This window comes from Lolium perenne, chromosome 3 (assembly GCF_019359855.2).
Source record: "Lolium perenne isolate Kyuss_39 chromosome 3, Kyuss_2.0, whole genome shotgun sequence".
NCBI classification, from domain to species: domain Eukaryota; kingdom Viridiplantae; phylum Streptophyta; class Magnoliopsida; order Poales; family Poaceae; genus Lolium; species Lolium perenne.
This window is the reverse complement of record NC_067246.2, coordinates 344,994,210-345,011,656: the sequence shown is the minus strand read 5'-3', so window position 1 is coordinate 345,011,656 and position 17,447 is coordinate 344,994,210. Positions and strand designations below refer to the sequence as shown.

General features: G+C 43.5%; 1 protein-coding gene across 2 annotated transcripts; it reads right to left on the bottom strand.

Annotated features, from left to right (window-relative positions):
• Nucleotides 1-453: 453 nt before the first annotated feature.
• On the bottom strand, nt 454-3,109 carry LOC127346094 (uncharacterized). 2 transcript variants are annotated; one of them, XM_051372621.2, is made up of 4 exons: nt 2,985-3,109; nt 2,254-2,332; nt 1,993-2,088; nt 454-991 (listed from the first exon to the last, which is right to left on the bottom strand). In XM_051372621.2, exons 1-4 carry the CDS (start codon nt 3,036-3,038, stop codon nt 855-857), a joined length of 366 nt encoding a protein of 121 aa, XP_051228581.1. In that variant the 5' UTR covers nt 3,039-3,109; the 3' UTR covers nt 454-854. The 2 variants fall into 2 exon arrangements, with proteins under 2 accessions (XP_051228581.1, XP_071684884.1); XM_071828783.1 differs by having other exon boundaries at nt 454-980.
• Nucleotides 3,110-17,447: the final 14,338 nt, after the last annotated feature.

Genomic DNA, 17,447 nt, shown 5'->3' with positions numbered 1-17,447 from the left:
ATAATAATATAGACAGGAGAGACACCTTCTGTCTATGTTGTCGTTCAGATCCTGCAGCTACAGAAAATCTGAAGCGCACACTACGGCAGAAGGCCTGGAACGGAAAGGGTCTGGACGGCGAGGGCGATCCACATGGCGCAGCCATTGCCAGATGACCAATCAGCTTATCCACGCTTGCTGTCTCGCCATCGGCTACTGGATGTGGATGGCGGCAGCAGCTGTATGCTGGGGATGCCGAGAGCTGACGATAGCGACCGAGCCACCGTTGTAAGTGTCGTCGCAGTCGCCGCTCCAGCCCTCCTCAAGATTCATCATGCCTTGTTTGGTTGTCGTGTGAGAATTAACCAGGGAATCAGAGCCCCACTCGGGAATCCCCTCCCACCATGGAAAAATAACAGTTGCTATTTGGAGAACAGAAAGAAAGAATGGTAGGGGACGGGAAGGGGACACAGAGAAATCGAATGTTTCTGTTCTTATACACAGTTTCATGCCAATATCAGGAGATACAAATAGTATGATTTTAATTTCCGGCCACAATTAAAAACCACACAAATTCAAAACCTTTAAAATCAGGCCTGAAAAATCAGAATTCAAATTCAAATCTTTGTCCTCCCTGCCATCCACCGCCACTCCGCTTGCCGTCGTAGGGCTCCCGTGGGGTTCACCCCACCTAACCTTGCTTGTTGTCAGAGGGCTCCCGTGGGGGTCGCCATGCTCTGGGCATGCAGAGCTCCCTCCAATGGCCGCGCCGCATCACAGCTTGCCAATGAAGGACTCGAGCAAGGCCGCGGTGGCGGAGGGCTAGTACCAGAGCAGGGAAGTAAGATCGGGCCACTCCCATTTCCATTCCGGCATCATTGCCACGTTCCCGTTTTCATCCCAAACAAGAGCTCACCCTCTGCCGCCTCTTCCTCACCGACCACAACACCGGAGCACCGAAGCTCCTCCGTCGTCCGAGTGTGCGCCCTCCACCTAGCCTTCTGCAGTTTCACTGAAAAAGTTTCAGGTTCAGATTAACATGTAATTCCAAAATATCCAACATCTAACAATATATTGCTGGTACTTGCTACTCTAACAATCTGAATGGAGTATTTGAGTATGACAAATCTAGTTCAAGAAAAATACAAACAGTTAGCCTAAATACTACCGAATAAATTAGGAACACAAAATGGCGCTTCTTCATAAATCATGACACAACTTGCATTAGATAAGGAAGACTGTAACACATGAGCTCTTCGTATTACAATAACATTTCCAAGATGATCAGCAGTTCAATCGGTTCAGGGTGATACACACCGTTGCCTTGGGCTTCCTTACAAGAATAGGAGCCTGCTCATATCAACCAAACAATAGGAACACTTCTTAAGGCTTCTTCAAAACGAACAATTCACTGTACTATAATTTATTATTGGAGCTTGTCATATGTACCCTAAACTCAGGTCTGTGCTGCTTGTTTCTCTGCTGCCATACTAAAAAAGACTAACGAATAATCGGGGCAAGGAAGAATTGAATCATGCAAACAATCCAGAATCTCAACTTGAGCATATTGTGAAAATTACAGGTTGAATTAAATAATAGCCAAGCTAGCGTCTATATCGAACTAATAGGCAGATACTAAAATGGAAAAAAGGAACTAGCAGGATTATATTAACATATTCTATGCAATTAGTACTACAATAAAATCTGGTGATACAATTAGAGTAATTTAATTTAAGGTCCCAATATTTAGAACTGGACATGAGTGGCATCGCGTTTAATAATACAACAAGAACGACCTTCAGTTTAGTTTTGCAAGCAAACAAACAAGCAGCAAGCATAAACATACAAAGTAAAGCTACAACAGAACTGTGGGCTAGGCTGAACTACAATCATCAGTTCATTTGACAAAACTTCAATCCAGCTTAATTTGTTTCCTTGATAGCGGTTAGCGAAGACCATTTTCAAGGATATTATCATACCAACTGCTTCGACAAGGACCAGCAGGAAAGGTACCTGGGAAACATGCCAGAACACCAAACCTCCAGTTGTAATCCGACTCAGGAAGCACCACGCTGTTAACCTTCTCCTTTAATTTCCCTTGCTCCACTTCTGCAGCAACCAAATAAATCAACCAAGTCAGTAAAGATCATTACAGAATTTATCAACAAACTATAAATACCGCAGCCAAACTAAAACTCAAGGTTTTCCGAAGTGTTACCCAAGTCAGTAAAGATCATGGCAGAATTTATTCCAATCCATAATATTGGAGCATACCTGCAACTCGAGGTTTTCCTCCTTTAAAATCGTCGAGCTGACTTCCGGGACAATTTATCCAGCGACGTGGCGGTATGAACTGCACCACAAGGACATGACAACAAAATCAGTCCTTGCACAATGGTCGTATCTGCAAGCAATAGTTTAGAACTGAAACCAACAACCAAGGAACATCAAACAGTATATTCATGACATCCATTATTGATAAGGGAATAGCTATGGAGCTATCAGATAAAAAAATACCTAACATAAGAAGGTATTATCAATCATGGTAGGTTACATCAGCTAAAATGCAGGAGCTATCCATATATGACTGACAGAAAGTTAAACGATCAATGCACAGAATACCAAAGTAGTTTATTCAGAAGGAAAACAGCAATCAATGTCCTCTTTGATTTCATATACAGATATGGAAGCACTAGCATGTCTGGCTGTTCGGTTTCAGTATGAAATCAGACATCTAAGCACAGGCGCAAGTGGATTTATCAGGGAAACATATCCAGCCAAATTCGCATGACATGCTTACTAACGGTGCAGATACAACTCTGCTCAAACCAACAGAAAGCCTTCTCAGCCGACATCCTAAACAGCTACAATCTATAGCCTCAGCTCATGGAGAAAACAAGGTCAGAACACTACCGCGCGATCTAAACTTAGAAATCACTAGCACCAAAGGGTGGGATTCAACGGATCTGCTTTGAATGGTGCAAAAAGGGACGGAATGGGCTCACCTTGCTGTTGTCAGGAGCGGCCAGGGGCGGGGGAGACGAGGGCGCGCAGATCATGGAGAGTTCCTATGTTCTTCGCGCGGAGGAGATTCAATTCCTCGAAGCCGAGCAGAGGAGGAGAAGGAAAGGGCAGAGAGAGTCCTCCCTGTCCGGCTGTTAATTGGGCCGCGGCTCATCAGCGAAAAACTTTTTCCTTTTTTATTCTATTTCTTTTTTCTGTTTAAAGTTATGTTTTTTAAACTAATATTTTTCTGTTTCTTTTTTATGTTTTCAAAATACTCTATATCTAGATTTTAGAAATGTACGATTTTAAATTTGTTCAAAATTCAAAATTTGTTTTAAATTCGAAAAAAATTCAAAATGTGTTCGAAAATTCAGAAATCATTCAAATTTAGAAATTAGTTTAAATTTTGAAAATTTCATTTAAAATTCAAAATTCGTTTAGTTTTTGAAATTCGTTCAAATTCTAAAATTGTTCAAACTTTTTATATGAACAAATTTTTAATTTGAATACTTTTCCAAACTTGAACCTTTTTAAAATATGAAAAAATTGGAAAAAAAAATTTAAATAAAAAAATAAAAAAAGGAAAAAAGAAAAGGAAAGGAAAAGGAGAAAGAACAGGAAGAAAATGTCTAGCCGAGTCCACCCACACCACGTGCGGGGGTGTGCGACGGACTGTAGGTGCTTACCTGGTCGGCATATAAGGATGGAGGGGGACGAACGCGGAAACGACCCACAAACTGCACGTCGTGGTGGGCTTATCTGGGTTGATTGGGCTCGGGGTTTATTTAGCTGCGGAAAATGGGCAGAACTCCTCGGGAAAACATGTAACCAAACAAGCCCTTATCGTGTGTTTGGTAGCCCGGTTGGCTTATCTCACCTAATACAAGTTGAGTCTACCTATGCTGACTACCTACAAGTGTGTTTTATTGTGTTGTGTTTGGTAGGTCGTATGAGATTTTCTTTGGTGTCCTATATGATTTGAGTCATGCCATACAAAAATAAAAAGGCATCGGTTCCTAAGTACAAAATAAAAAAGCGACCAGGTCCCTGTACATAAAACAAAAGCAATGAGGTCCCTGTGAATGTTGGGCTCGAGCTCCACCCCTGCCGTCGGCGAGAGGAGCCGTTGCCGCCAGATGGCCCAGCTCCTTCTGCTTCACGAGCGGTGAGGCGGAGCTACTCCTCCTGCTCGGTTGTCGGTGGAGAACTCCTCCTGCTTCGCGCGAGGCGAGGACGAGCTGCTCCGCTGCTGGAGGGGGATGGGAGAGGCGGTGTGGCCTTCCGCCAGTTCAGTTGCTGGTGTAGAGCTCGGAAGATGGTCGCACATGGACCTCGAGACGAAGCCGTGAGAGGCAGCGAGGAAGTTGAAGGAGGAGAGCTCTCTGGCGAGACTAGGCTACAGGGAAAAATGATGGGATGGAGCGGTGACCCTCGCAGGCCGAAGCGCTTGCGCGAACCGTTTTCCGGGCGGACTTAGCTCGGTTGCCTTGCGAAGCTGGATTCGAGCTTCCTAACTTAGCATGACTGAGGGCTTATTTTCGCATGAGATGGGCACTGGCACACGACCCGACCTACCAAACAAGAAATAGTCGGCTGGGTTGGAAATATCTGTGCTGAGCCGGTCTAACAAACACGCCCTTAGTATCGGCTATGGACCTTGGCCGCTATGGTACTCATTCGATTCGATCGTTCACGCAACCAAAGAATGGTTTATTTCCTAGAGTAATGGAACAGCTTCTACATAACTTTTTGTTGATGTACAAAATGGAAAGAAAGTTTGACGAATCCTATAACCTCAGGAATACTTTGACCAACAAAACCATGAGCAAAAAACATTGAAAGAAAAGAAAAGAAATTATTTATTCTCGTGGTTGTTATATTAATATGGTGGGGTGAAAGTTTACGAGGAGAAAATAGCAGTAGCACTTCTTCTTTTATCTTTCACTGGTTGAACCTGAATTTGAAAAAACAAAAAATTATTGAGGATGACATCATTGACACGTCCACCTACTCGAGCGTTCATTGGCGACCTTCACCGCTTGGCATCTTAAGTACGTCGATCATGGCACCTCCATCGCCACGACTATCAAGATGCTGATGTCGTGGGTCAAGGTGACCATGTTTGAAGAGAACTGGTTAGGCTCCGGAGGTACCATCTCACATAGTCGTGCCAATTTGAAACGTACATGATGACCGTGCACTCATGGTATCGCTCTGTGGCAATGCCCACACTACTACCAAATAGGCTATATGTCTAGTGTTACCACGGGCGCACCAAAAAATATGCACGCCGGTGAAATTTGTCGCCGGTGCACCTATTTTATGGGGCACCGGTGATGCTCAAATACCGCTAGCACAGCGAATGATTTGTGCGCTGGGAATAAGGGTATGCCTGATCTAGGCCAGCCCAAAGATTGGAGCCTAGTGCGCTGGGGGTAAAAATATTACCACCGGCGCACAATCATGGCATAAAAGAAAATGATAGAAGTTTCAAAAAAAAAATTCTTCGAGATGCCCATATGCTATGTCATCTAGTTTCCACGAAAATCTAAAAACATAAATTTCGATATATTATGCAAAATAGCGTCATGTTTCGGTAAAACAGGATTTCTGTTTGATACGACTTCCGATAAAAAAACTTTTTTATATCAAAATGTATCGACGCAAATTTGATAACTTTTAGATTCCCTAAAATCAAAAAGGAAACAGAAATTTTTTCAGGTTTTAGATTTTGATGATTTTTTTCAAAAATTATCATCGGGCGCACCACCATATTTGGTGCCCTGGCGATAACCTATGCAAACCACACCGCAGGCCTCTTCTTCTTTCACTTTCTCTTCTCCTCCACCTCCTCTTCCTCCTCCTCCGCCTCTCTCCCTTCCCCTCCTCCTCTTTCCCTTCTCCTTGTAACATCTCTATTTAGCAAACCCTAATTAGGAAATGTTTGTGCATTCATGAGCATCATCTAAAATGCATTAAGAAAAATTTGCAAATAGATTAAAGTGGAAACCCTAGGTTTATGCGAGTCTTTCTCTATTTGAAATGTGTTCAAATGTTTGAAAACCTCAAGATAAAAATATGTGGACTTTCAATTATTATTAGGAAGGCCACAAAATATTTCCCCTAAAATATTTGAGTTAATTTGGATCTCCAAAAGGTTGCAAAACTATCAAAGGGATTTGTTTTAGTGTTGTTTCAAAGTTTCTAGAGAAATTAGAAAAACCCAGGGGGTTATGGGCAATATGCCCTTGTCTTCTTCCCCACGCATGCAGGCAATTGTCTGGCGCCCGCGCGGCCGTCAATGGCGCCGACGGCCAGGATGCCTTCCGCCGCCTCCTAACCGCCTACAAAATCCGCCGCCGCGAGAAGCCCCTTTCGGCCACCTCCTTCCCCCTCTCCTCCTCTTTGTGTCACGCCCGAGCAAACCCTAGCCCAGCCAACCTCGCCGTCGCCGCCGCTCAGGGCCTCCCTGCGCCAAGCCGATGTCGCCACGAGCTCCGCCCCGTCGCCCTCTTCCTCCTCCGCCTAGCAGCGCGAAACGGGGAGCCCCCTTCCGCCTGAATCGAGCCACCGTCCTGCGGCCGGACTTCGCCTCTCGCCGGCGTTCCAGGCCACCTCCGGCCGCGCCGTCTTCTCCAACGTGCTCCTGGTGAGCTGGGTGTCCTCCCAGTACCCTCTGCCTCCTCTATTTCCCCCTGGAGGTGCCCCGCGACGTGAGCCTGCCCTGGCCTCCGCGCGAGCTCGCCGCCAGCCGTCTCCGGCGAACTTTGGCGGGCGGCGCCGCTCCCAGGAGGTTCGCCAGCCTCGCGCGCGTCCAACACGCGCAGCAGCGCGTCCTCCTGGCCGCTCAATCGGCCAGGCCGTGGTCGACCTGGAAGCCCAGGTCATGGATGACGTCGTGTTGACGTCATTATGACGTCAGCCGGCCTATTCCTTTTTCTATTTTTTGCGCTTCAGGGATTTAATCATTTCCAGATTATTAAAAATGCTCACAGTGGGTCTAACTTGTCATACTTTTATTATTTTCTAGAAATGATTTAAAATAAATAAGACTTGTAAAGTTCATAACTTATTCATTTTAAATCAGAAAAATATGTATAATATATCAAAATCTTCAGAAAAATGAGATCTACCTTTTATTAGAAAAATTATGCATTGATAAACAACTTTAAACCCTAGTTTTCTAGAAAAACTAATTGTACCCCTCTGAGATTCTGGAACTACTAACCCTAGTCCCGTCGAACCCCAGTTAAACTGATGATGTCTTAGGGTTAGTTCAGTACCTAATTTACCTAATTAACCTGTCATGTCATCATCTTTGAATGTGCATTGCATTATGCCATGTATTGAATGTTATTTGTCTATTTCTAGTGTTTGCTTCTTCACGATCGATAGAGCACGAGTTCGAGACGATGAAGATCAACAACACTGATGATCAAATCCTATCCTCCGACGAACAGGTCAAGCACAAGATCTATGAAGATCCATACTTCTTTATCAAGGACAAAGGCAAGTCCTAACCTGGTTCATATATGGTTTCGAACTACTTTTACTTCTGGATCCTACATATTGCATACGATTCAACTGTCTTTTAATGATAGTTACAGTTATCCTATATATTGCATGTTCCACCCTTGTAGCCTCAAATACCTGATCAACTGCTCCTAGCATAACTAGGTTTGGCATGTGTGCATCGCTAGAGCCTTTATATCTTTATGCTTAGCCACACTTAGTTTGTTACGCTTCTACTCCGGTCTTCGGAATGGAGCCTTACAATGAAATGAAACTAGCATGACAAGTTGATGTGGTAAGTATAGAGATGTTGTTAAACATGACTAAAGGCTCAGACGAGATGCCACATTGGGATGTGGTGGGTTGTTTCGTTTCTGCCGACCCTAGGAACCGAGTTCTCGCCTCTTGAACCAAGAACGAGCGTACAACCACACGAGGCCCTATTATGGTACCCTCTCGGCTCACTAACTGACATAAGCATCCCCAATGGGCCTGCCGAAGAAGGTACCCGGGGTTTACTGAAGGCCCACGACCCGAAGTTTATGAAGCTCGGAAGCCCAATTAAGAGATAGTTTTGGAAAGACAAAGTTGTATTAGGAATAGGACTTGTAATTATTATGGGACGAACTCGAAGAGTCTCCCGGTTTCTGTAACTTGTACATCATGAAACCTTCAGCTCCGTCTCCTATATAAGGGGGAGTCGAAGGACAAAGAGAGGATCGATTTCATTGTCAACACAACCCTAGTTTTCTAGCAGTCGAGTACTTTTTCGGCTGAACCCTCGAGATCTACTTGCCCTCTACTTCCCACTAAAACCCTAGTCTACAATCTGTAGGCATTGACAAGTCGATACCTTGTCACTAACTTGCATAGTCGATTCCATGTGTCACATAGTTTGCGCGTTATTTTGAAATATGCATTGAAAACGTTTGTGAAAAGATGCATAGCATAACATGTAGGTAAGCGTGGTCGTGGTGGATGGAGGTTGCGGCCTCTGGTGAAAGCCACCTCGGCTCACATCCTGAAGGACCGACTTCGGGACTTGACCCGTTACGGCGGAACAATCCTTATCGTGTGACTCATGGTCTAGGCACCAGTAAGGTAAAGGTCATGGTCAACCACCCTCTACCGGATTTCCAAGGAAGAGAGCTTATGATCTGGCATTAAGAGTCGGTTGGTACTTGTGGGTAAAGTTATGCACCCTTGCAGGGTTATGAATCTTTTCGAAAAACCGTGTCCACGGTTACGGACGACTTGGGAACAGACGTGGAGATCATAGAGAACTTTAATCTAATCGTAAAACTTGGCAAACATCAATGTGTGTTACGGATACCTTCTCCGGGGTGTTGAGGGGGTATTCGAGGATAGTGGTTCGAGATGATGAAGATTGGTGGATATTATATGATGATCAATAGAGCTAGAGATATCGCTCTCTTATCCCCTTTTAAAGGTTCTGAGTAGTTGAGTTTCTTCTCCCTCTTGTTTTACAAAGGAAAATTGGCTTTACGTAAAAGAACATCTACAGAAAGCCCGCATACCCGCTTTGCTAAAAGGTTGTACTAAGTCTTGCTGAGTCCTTGTACTCAGCTTTGCATGCTTTTGTTTCAGACGAAGTTGCTCCGATAGATGGTGGTTTCCAGGTCGACATCGACGAGTAGCTTGGGGTTCCCAGGTGGCAGTCTGGAATCTATGGGCTGGGATGTCGCCTTATGCTCCTGGCCTCTTAGGCCTTTTGCTATCTTGCTATGTCTAATAGCATACCTTCGCTTTCGTTGATTGATGTATGCCGACATCTGCTTGTAATACTTTGGTTCTTTGCTCAGTTATGAGCTTGTATTACTTCTTGAGTCTTAGAGTCACTGTTGTGTTACCGATTCTCGATTCTCGCACTATAGTCTCTCGAGCTCTAGGTTAGGCTTATGTCAGACGAAGATCTGGTATTTGTCTAACCCTGATCCTGGGGGTGCCACATGTTTTTAAATTTTTTCTTAATGCATTTTAGATGATGCTCATGAATGCACAAACATTTCCTAATTAGGGTTTGCTAAACAGGGATGTTACACTCCTCGTCCTCCTCCACCTGGCAAGCACCCCCTCAACCTAGTGACCTCCATCCGGCAAGCACCTCCTCAGCCCAGTGACCTCCATCCGGCGAGTACCTCCCCAAGACGGCGAGCTTCCTCCGGTCACAACCTTCTCAACCTCGTCGGGGCCTCCCTCCGGTGATCACCTTCTCAACCTTGTCGGGACCTCCCTCCGGTGACCATCTCCTCAACCTCAACGGTAGTCACCTCCTCAAGCTCGTCGGCGACCTCCGTCCGATGACCCACTATGAAGAACTTGAAGAACACATCACGACGAGATCTAGATGTAGATCTAGATTTGTCTTCTTTTTTCTTTGAATTTGAAAAATATACCACCGACGTAGTAGGCTGGTGCGTCGGTGATAAGTCGAGTTACTACCGGCGCACCAGGAGGTGCGCTGGTGGTAACGCGTTACCACCGGTCTATTCCCACCGACACGCGCTAGTGCGCCGGAGGTAACCTATTTAGGTGCGTCGACGATAGCCTATTTTCTAGTAGTGCCATCTAAAAGTTGTGTGCATGGTGACTATGCGTCGGAGACTGGTATTTTACAACTGTGGTCTTGGTATGCGGGGGTGGTGTCACAGGGTGACTTCTTTCTCATGTGTAGGTGTTTCAGTAGTAGACGACGCCAACATTATGGATGCTCCTGACTTAGGAGTAGATGTGTGATAGTCAGCATTTAGGAATAGAACCTCGGAAGGCGTGCAGGAAACTGATTCATTTTCTTCATGTAACGAACTCATAGCATGTATCTAAATATATAGGGAAATATTGAACTTTATCTTTAGGAACCAAAGTGATCGAATTTAAACTATAGTATCGAAATCGACCTAAGTCAACACTAGAATTTGAAATTCAGATTTCAACATGACCTTTGAGTAATTCAAAATGTAAGGAAAAGTTTAAAAACTTGAGAATCTAAAAGTTTTTTGCAACTAGCCTTTAAAGTTGGCTATTCATCTTGCGCGAAATCGCATTGATTTTTTTTCTTCTTGTAACAAAAGAAGAACAGTTTATTCCGTAGAGGAATGGAACAATCGTATGTTAAGTTTTTGTTAATGTACAAAATGGAAAGAAAAAAACGTTTTGAAGAATCCATGTAATATCGAGAATTGTTTGACGAGGAAAAATATCTACAAAAATATTCAAAATAATAAAGAAACATAATTGTTCATTCCCCTGCATAGAAAGATCAGTAGCACTTCCTATTTTGTCTGTTGCTTAAACCTGGATTTGAAAAAAAAAAAACAAAAAATGATCGACGATGACATTGTCTGCATGTTGACCTACACGAGATTTTGTTGGCGGCCTTCAGAGACTGGCATCTTGGGTAATGGGTACATCGAGCACCGCATCTCCATCGCCATGGTTATCAAGGTGCTGACCTCGTGGATCAAAACGACCGTGTTTGAAGAAAATTGGTTAGGCTACGGAAGTACCATCTCAGATGTTCATGCCAAGTTTAAACGTAACTGGCGATTGTGTCTCACGTGAAAGTTATGTTCCTGACCACTTTGCAGTGGTGGTCTTGGCATGTGGGGGCGGTGGTACAGGGTAATTTTGTTCTCAGTGGTGTTCTTTAAGCGTTGTGTGCTTTAATTTTTGGGATGAAAACTTTAGGTCTGACTTTTATTGGTTGCATGTGGTAATGACAAAGAATTGTGCTCCCTGATCGTTTTCTTGTTGAAGGAATTGTCTAAAGTTTGTTTAGACCTTCTCCTCGAGGAGAAAACCCTTGATTGCCTGTTTGTTAGATAGGAGACTACGTCGCGCTGTTTTTTTCTTGCAGACATCGCTTTGAAGAACTTTTGTGTAGTACAGGTGTCGGCAATGGTGGTGGTTTGTTTCTTGCAGCTAAAAGTTAGTAGTTGTGCTAGTGGTGTTTTCCTTTTTTTTCACTTTTGGTTGTGTGCATTTTTGATATCTAGACTAGCTCTCGATAATATATTGTTGTAGATGCCGGATGCCAATGGTATCTATCTGATATTAAATATTTATTTTATGAAAAATAAATTCTTGAGAACCTTTAAAAAAATGTAACAAAGATATCAGAGGTAAAGAGTTTATACGTACAAAAAATCTTCATTGAAAATAATAGATGTTTGCGATATATATGTTGTCATTTTTTCCGCACTAGATGAGGCGTCTGGTGAGGAGGTATGAAAGGAAAAAAAATACCATTCTTGTTTGTTTTTTTAGATAAGCAGGTTTTTTTGTTTACATTTTTATAGTTGACTTTGACTTTGACAAAAAAAAATCAAAACTAATTTTGAAACCACTCTTGTGCCTGCATAAGAGTCGATTCTACAAAAATGTCAATCGTACCAATTCCGGGTTAATAAGTACTTCCTCCGTCCATAAAAGAATACGAAAAATTTGTCTAAATTTAAATGTATCTATACAATAAAGAGCGTTTAAATAAACCTAAATTTAGATAAAGTTACAATATTATTTGTTGGAGGGAGGTAGTACTATTGTAAGTAAACCGGGGATTTCTCCATTCAAAATTTACGGGAATTGATATTTCTCTATGCGTTCAAAACGAGACTTTTTATCGACCGAAGGGCATCCACGTCGGCACGGTCACCAACCGGGACACGCCATTGCTAGAGTGCGAGGTCATTACCAACACGACGTACCAACACGATGAAGAGTGAAGCTCGCAGATGGGGTCTTGCCGTTGAACACGAGGTCATTTCGGGCCTTCCAAATGGACCAAAGGACAGCCGCAACCCCCATATTCCAAACAGCAGAAGCGCAGCCAGCAGTGTTGTGGGTATACTTCATGGGTGTACCATCGACAGTGCCTAGATCCGGCAAGCCCGGGTGTCCCATAGATGGTGATGTGGCATGTGGCCCATCGGGCGGCCCAGTTGCTGTTGATTCTGAAGGATGAAGTCCGGCCCAGGAGAAGGGAGCTGGATCCGACCGACCTTTGGAGGAACCCGGATCCATGAAGGCCCAGTAGGAACCCGGATCCGGGACGACGTATAGAGGGAGGCGGATCCTTGACGTACACGGCAAGACATAATACCGTAGTTAGGCAAACCTGTAATCCGGCTAGGACTCTCCATGTAAACCCTAGATCTGTGCGCCTTTATAAGCCGGATCCTGGGAGCCCTAGAGGCACAACCACAACTCATTGTAACAACGCGAAAGCGCCCAGATAATTCCAGACAAGCAGCAGTAGGCCCTGTCATCGTGCAGGTGTTCCGAAGCTGGGTAAATCGCGTACCGCCGTCCCGTGTGCACTCCGCCCTATGGCCCCTACTTCTTCTTCCCCTCGTGAGGATCCCTCCTCCGAGGTACCGTCGATTAGGCAACGACAGTTGGCGCCCACCGTGGGGCCAGCGGCGTCTGGATGCCGGAACCGGGAGGGTTCCGCCATGGGAAGCTACGACGACACCATCGCCGTGGGGCGCGTCCTTTACGCCGGAAATCTGCCGATCGTCCCTCCGGATGAGTGCTAGATTCCGGCTAAGACTGACCCCGTCAAGCTTTCCATCGTCCCAGTTGGCGGCATACACATTGATGCGTGTAGTTGACACGTCCGTTGGGAACCCCAAGAGGAAGGTGTGATGCGCACAGTAGCAAGTTTCCCTCAGTAAGAAACCAAGGTTTAATCGAACCAGTAGGAGTCAAGAAGCACGTTGAAGGTTGATGGCGGCGAGATGTAGTGCGGCGCAACACCAGGGATTCCGGCGCCAACGTGGAACCTGCACAACACAACCAAAGTACTTTGCCCCAACGAAACAGTGAGGTTGTCAATCTCACCGGCTTGCTGTAACAAAGGATTAGATGTATAGTGTGGATGATGATGATTGTTTGCAAAGAACAGTAAATAACAGTTGCAGCAGTTTGTATTTCAGATGTAAAGAATAGGACCGGGGTCCACAGTTCACTAGAGGTGTCTCTCCCATAAGATAAATAGCATGTTGGGTGAACAAATTACAGTCGGACAATTGACAAATAGAGAGGGCATGACCATGCACATACATGATATGATGAGTATTGTGAGATTTAATTGGGCATTACGACAAAGTACATAGACCGCTATCCAGCATGCATCTATGCCTAAAAAGTCCACCTTCACGAAATCGTCCGAACCCCTTCCAGTATTAAGTTGTAAACAACAGACAATTGCATTAAGTATGGTGCGTAATGTAATCAATAACTACATCCTTAGACATAGCATCAATGTTTTATCCCTAGTGGCAACAGCACATCCACAACCTTAGAACTTTCTGTCACTGTCCCAGATTTAATGGAGGCATGAACCCACTATCGAGCATAAATACTCCCTCTTGGAGTTAAGAGCAAAAACTTGGCCAGAGCCTCTACTAATAACGGAGAGCATGCAAGATCATAAACAACACATAGGTAATAGATTGATAATCAACATAACATAGTATTCTCTATCCATCGGATCCCGACAAACACAACATATAGTATTACAGATAGATGATCTAGATCATGTTAGGCAGCTCACAAGATCCAACAATGAAGCACAATGAGGAGAAGACAACCATCTAGCTACTGCTATGGACCCATAGTCCAGGGGTGAACTACTCACTCATCACTCCGGAGGCGACCATGGCGGTGAAGAGTCCTCCGGGAGATGATTCCCCTCTCGGCGGGGGTGCCGGAGGCGATCTCCTGAATCCCCCGAGATGGGATTGGCGGCGGCGGCGTCTCAGTAAGGTTTTCCGTATCGTGGCTCTCGGTACTGGGGGTTTCGCGACGGAGGCTATTTGTAGGCGGAAGGACAGGTAAAGGGGCGTCACTAGGGGCCCACACCACAGGCCGGCGCGGCCAGGGCCTGGGCCGCGCCGCCCTGGTGTCTGGCCACCTCGTGGCCCCACTTCGTCTATCCCTCGGTCTTCTGGAAGCTTCGTGCAAAAATAGGACCCTGGGCGTTGATTTCGTCCAATTCCGAGAATATTTCCTTACTAGGATTTCTGAAACCAAAAACAGCAGAAAACAGCAACTGGCTCTTCGGCATCTCATTAATAGGTTAGTGCCGGAAAATGCATAAATACGACATATAATGTGTATAAAACATGTAGATATCATCAATAATGTGGCATGGAACATAAGAAATTATCGATACGTCGGAGACGTATCAGCATCCCCAAGCTTAGTTCCTGCTCGTCCCCAGCAGGTAAACGATAACAAAGATAATTTCTGGAGTGACATGCCATCATAACCTTGATCATACTATTGTAAGCATATGTAATGAATGCAGCGATCAAAACAATGGTAATGACATGAGTAAACAACTGAATCATAAAGCAAAGACTTTTCATGAATAGTACTTCAAGACAAGCATCAATAAGTCTTGCATAAGAGTTAACTCATAAAGCAATAAATCAAAGTAAAGGTATTGAAGCAACACAAAAGAAGATCAAGTTTCAGCGGTTGCTTTCAACTTGTAACATGTATATCTCATGGATATTGTCAATGTAAAGTAATATAACAAGTGCAATATGCAAGTATGTAGGAATCAATGCACAGTTCACACAAGTGTTTGCTTCTTGAGGTGGAGAGAGATAGGTGAACTGACTCAACATAAAAGTAAAAGAATGGTCCTTCAAAGAGGAAAGCATCGATTGCTATATTTGTGCTAGAGCTTTGGTTTTAAAAACATGAAACAATTTTGTCAACGGTAGTAATAAAGCATATGTGTTATGTAAATTATATCTTACAAGTTGCAAGCCTCATGCATAGTATACTAATAGTGCCCGCACCTTGTCCTAATTAGCTTGGATTACCAGGATTATCATTGCAATGCACATGTTTTAACCAAGTGTCACAAAGGGGTACCTCTATGCCGCCTGTACAAAGGTCTAAGGAGAAAGCTCGCATTTGGATTTCTCGCTTTTGATTATTCTCAACTTAGACATCCATACCGGGACAACATAGACAACAGATAATGGACTCCTCTTTAATGCATAAGCATGTAGCAACAATTAATGTTCTCATATGAGATTGAGGATATATGTCCAAAACTGAAACTTCCACCATGATTCATGGCTTTAGTTAGCGGCCCAATGTTCTTCTCTAACAATATGCATGCTCTAACCATTTAATTAGTGGTAAATCTCCCTTACTTCAGACAAGACGGACATGCATAGCAACTCACATGATATTCAACAAAGAGTAGTTGATGGCGTCCCCAGAAACATGGTTATCGCACAACAAGCAACTTAATAAGAGATAAAGTGCATAAGTACATATTCAATACCACAATAGTTGTTAAGGCTATTTTGTCCCATGAGCTATATATTGCAAAGGCGAATGATGGAAATTTTAAAGATAGCACTCAAGCAATTTACTTTGGAATGGCGGAGAAATACCATGTAGTAGGTAGGTATGGTGGACACAAATGGCATAGTGGTTGGCTCAAGGATTTTGGATGCATGAGAAGTATTCCCTCTCGATACAAGGTTTAGGTTAGCAAGGTTATTTGAAACAAACACAAGGATGAACCGGTGCAGCAAAACTCACATAAAAGACATATTGTAAACATTATAAGACTCTACACCGTCTTCCTTGTTGTTCAAAACTCAATACTAGAAATTATCTAGACTTTAGAGAGACCAAATATGCAAACCAAATTTTAGCAAGCTCTTCGTATTTCTTCATTAATAGGTGCAAAGTATATGATGCAAGAGCTTAAACATGAGCACAACAATTGCCAAGTATCAAATTATTCAAGACATTTTAGAATTACTACATGTAGCATTTCCCAATTCCAACCATATAACAATTTAACGAAGAAGATTCAACCTTCGCCATGAATACTATGAGTAAAGCCTAAGGACATATTTGTCCATATGCAACAGCGGAGCGTGTCTCTCTCCCACACAATGAATGCTAGGATCCATTTTATTCAAACAAAAACAAAAACAAAAACAAACCGACGCTCCAAGCAAAGTACATAAGATGTGATGGAATAAAAATATAGTTTCAGGGGAGGAACCTGATAATGTTGTCGATGAAGAAGGGGATGCCTTGGGCATCCCCAAGCTTAGACGCTTGAGTCTTCTTAAAATATGCAGGGGTGAACCACCGGGGCATCCCCAAGCTTAGAGCTTTCACTCTCCTTGATCATATTGCATCATTTCCCTCTCTTGATCCTTGAAAACTTCCTCCACACCAAACTCGAAACAACTCATTAGAGGGTTAGTGCACAATAAAAATTTATATGTTCAGAGGTGACATAATCATTCTTAACACTTCTGGACATTGCATAAAGCTACTGGACATTAATGGATCAAAGAAATTCATCCAACATAGCAAAAGATGCAATGCGAAATAAAAGGCAGAATCTGTCAAAACAGAACAGTTCGTAAAGACGAATTTTAAAATGGCACCAGACTTTCTCAAATGAAAATGCCCAAATTGAATGAAAGTTGCGTACATATCTGAGGATCACGCATGTAAATTGGCATATTTTTCTGAGCTACCTACAGAGAGGCAGGTTGAAATTCGTGACAGCAAAGAAATCTGTTTCTGCGCAGTAATCCAAATCTAGTATGAACCTTACTATCAAAGACTTTACTTGGCACAACAATGCATAAAACTAAGATAAGGAGAGGTTGATACAGTAGTAAAGAACTTCCAAGACTGAAATATAAAATAAAGGTACTGTAGTAAAAACATGGGTTGTCTCCCATAAGCGCTTTTCTTTAACGCCTTTCAGCTAGGCGCAGAAAGTGTGTATCAAGTGTTATCAAGAGATGAAGCATCAACATCATAACTTGTTCTAATAATAGAATCAAAAGGTAACTTCATTCTCTTTCTAGGGAAGTGTTCCATACCTTTCTTGAGAGGAAATTGATATTTAATATTACCTTCCT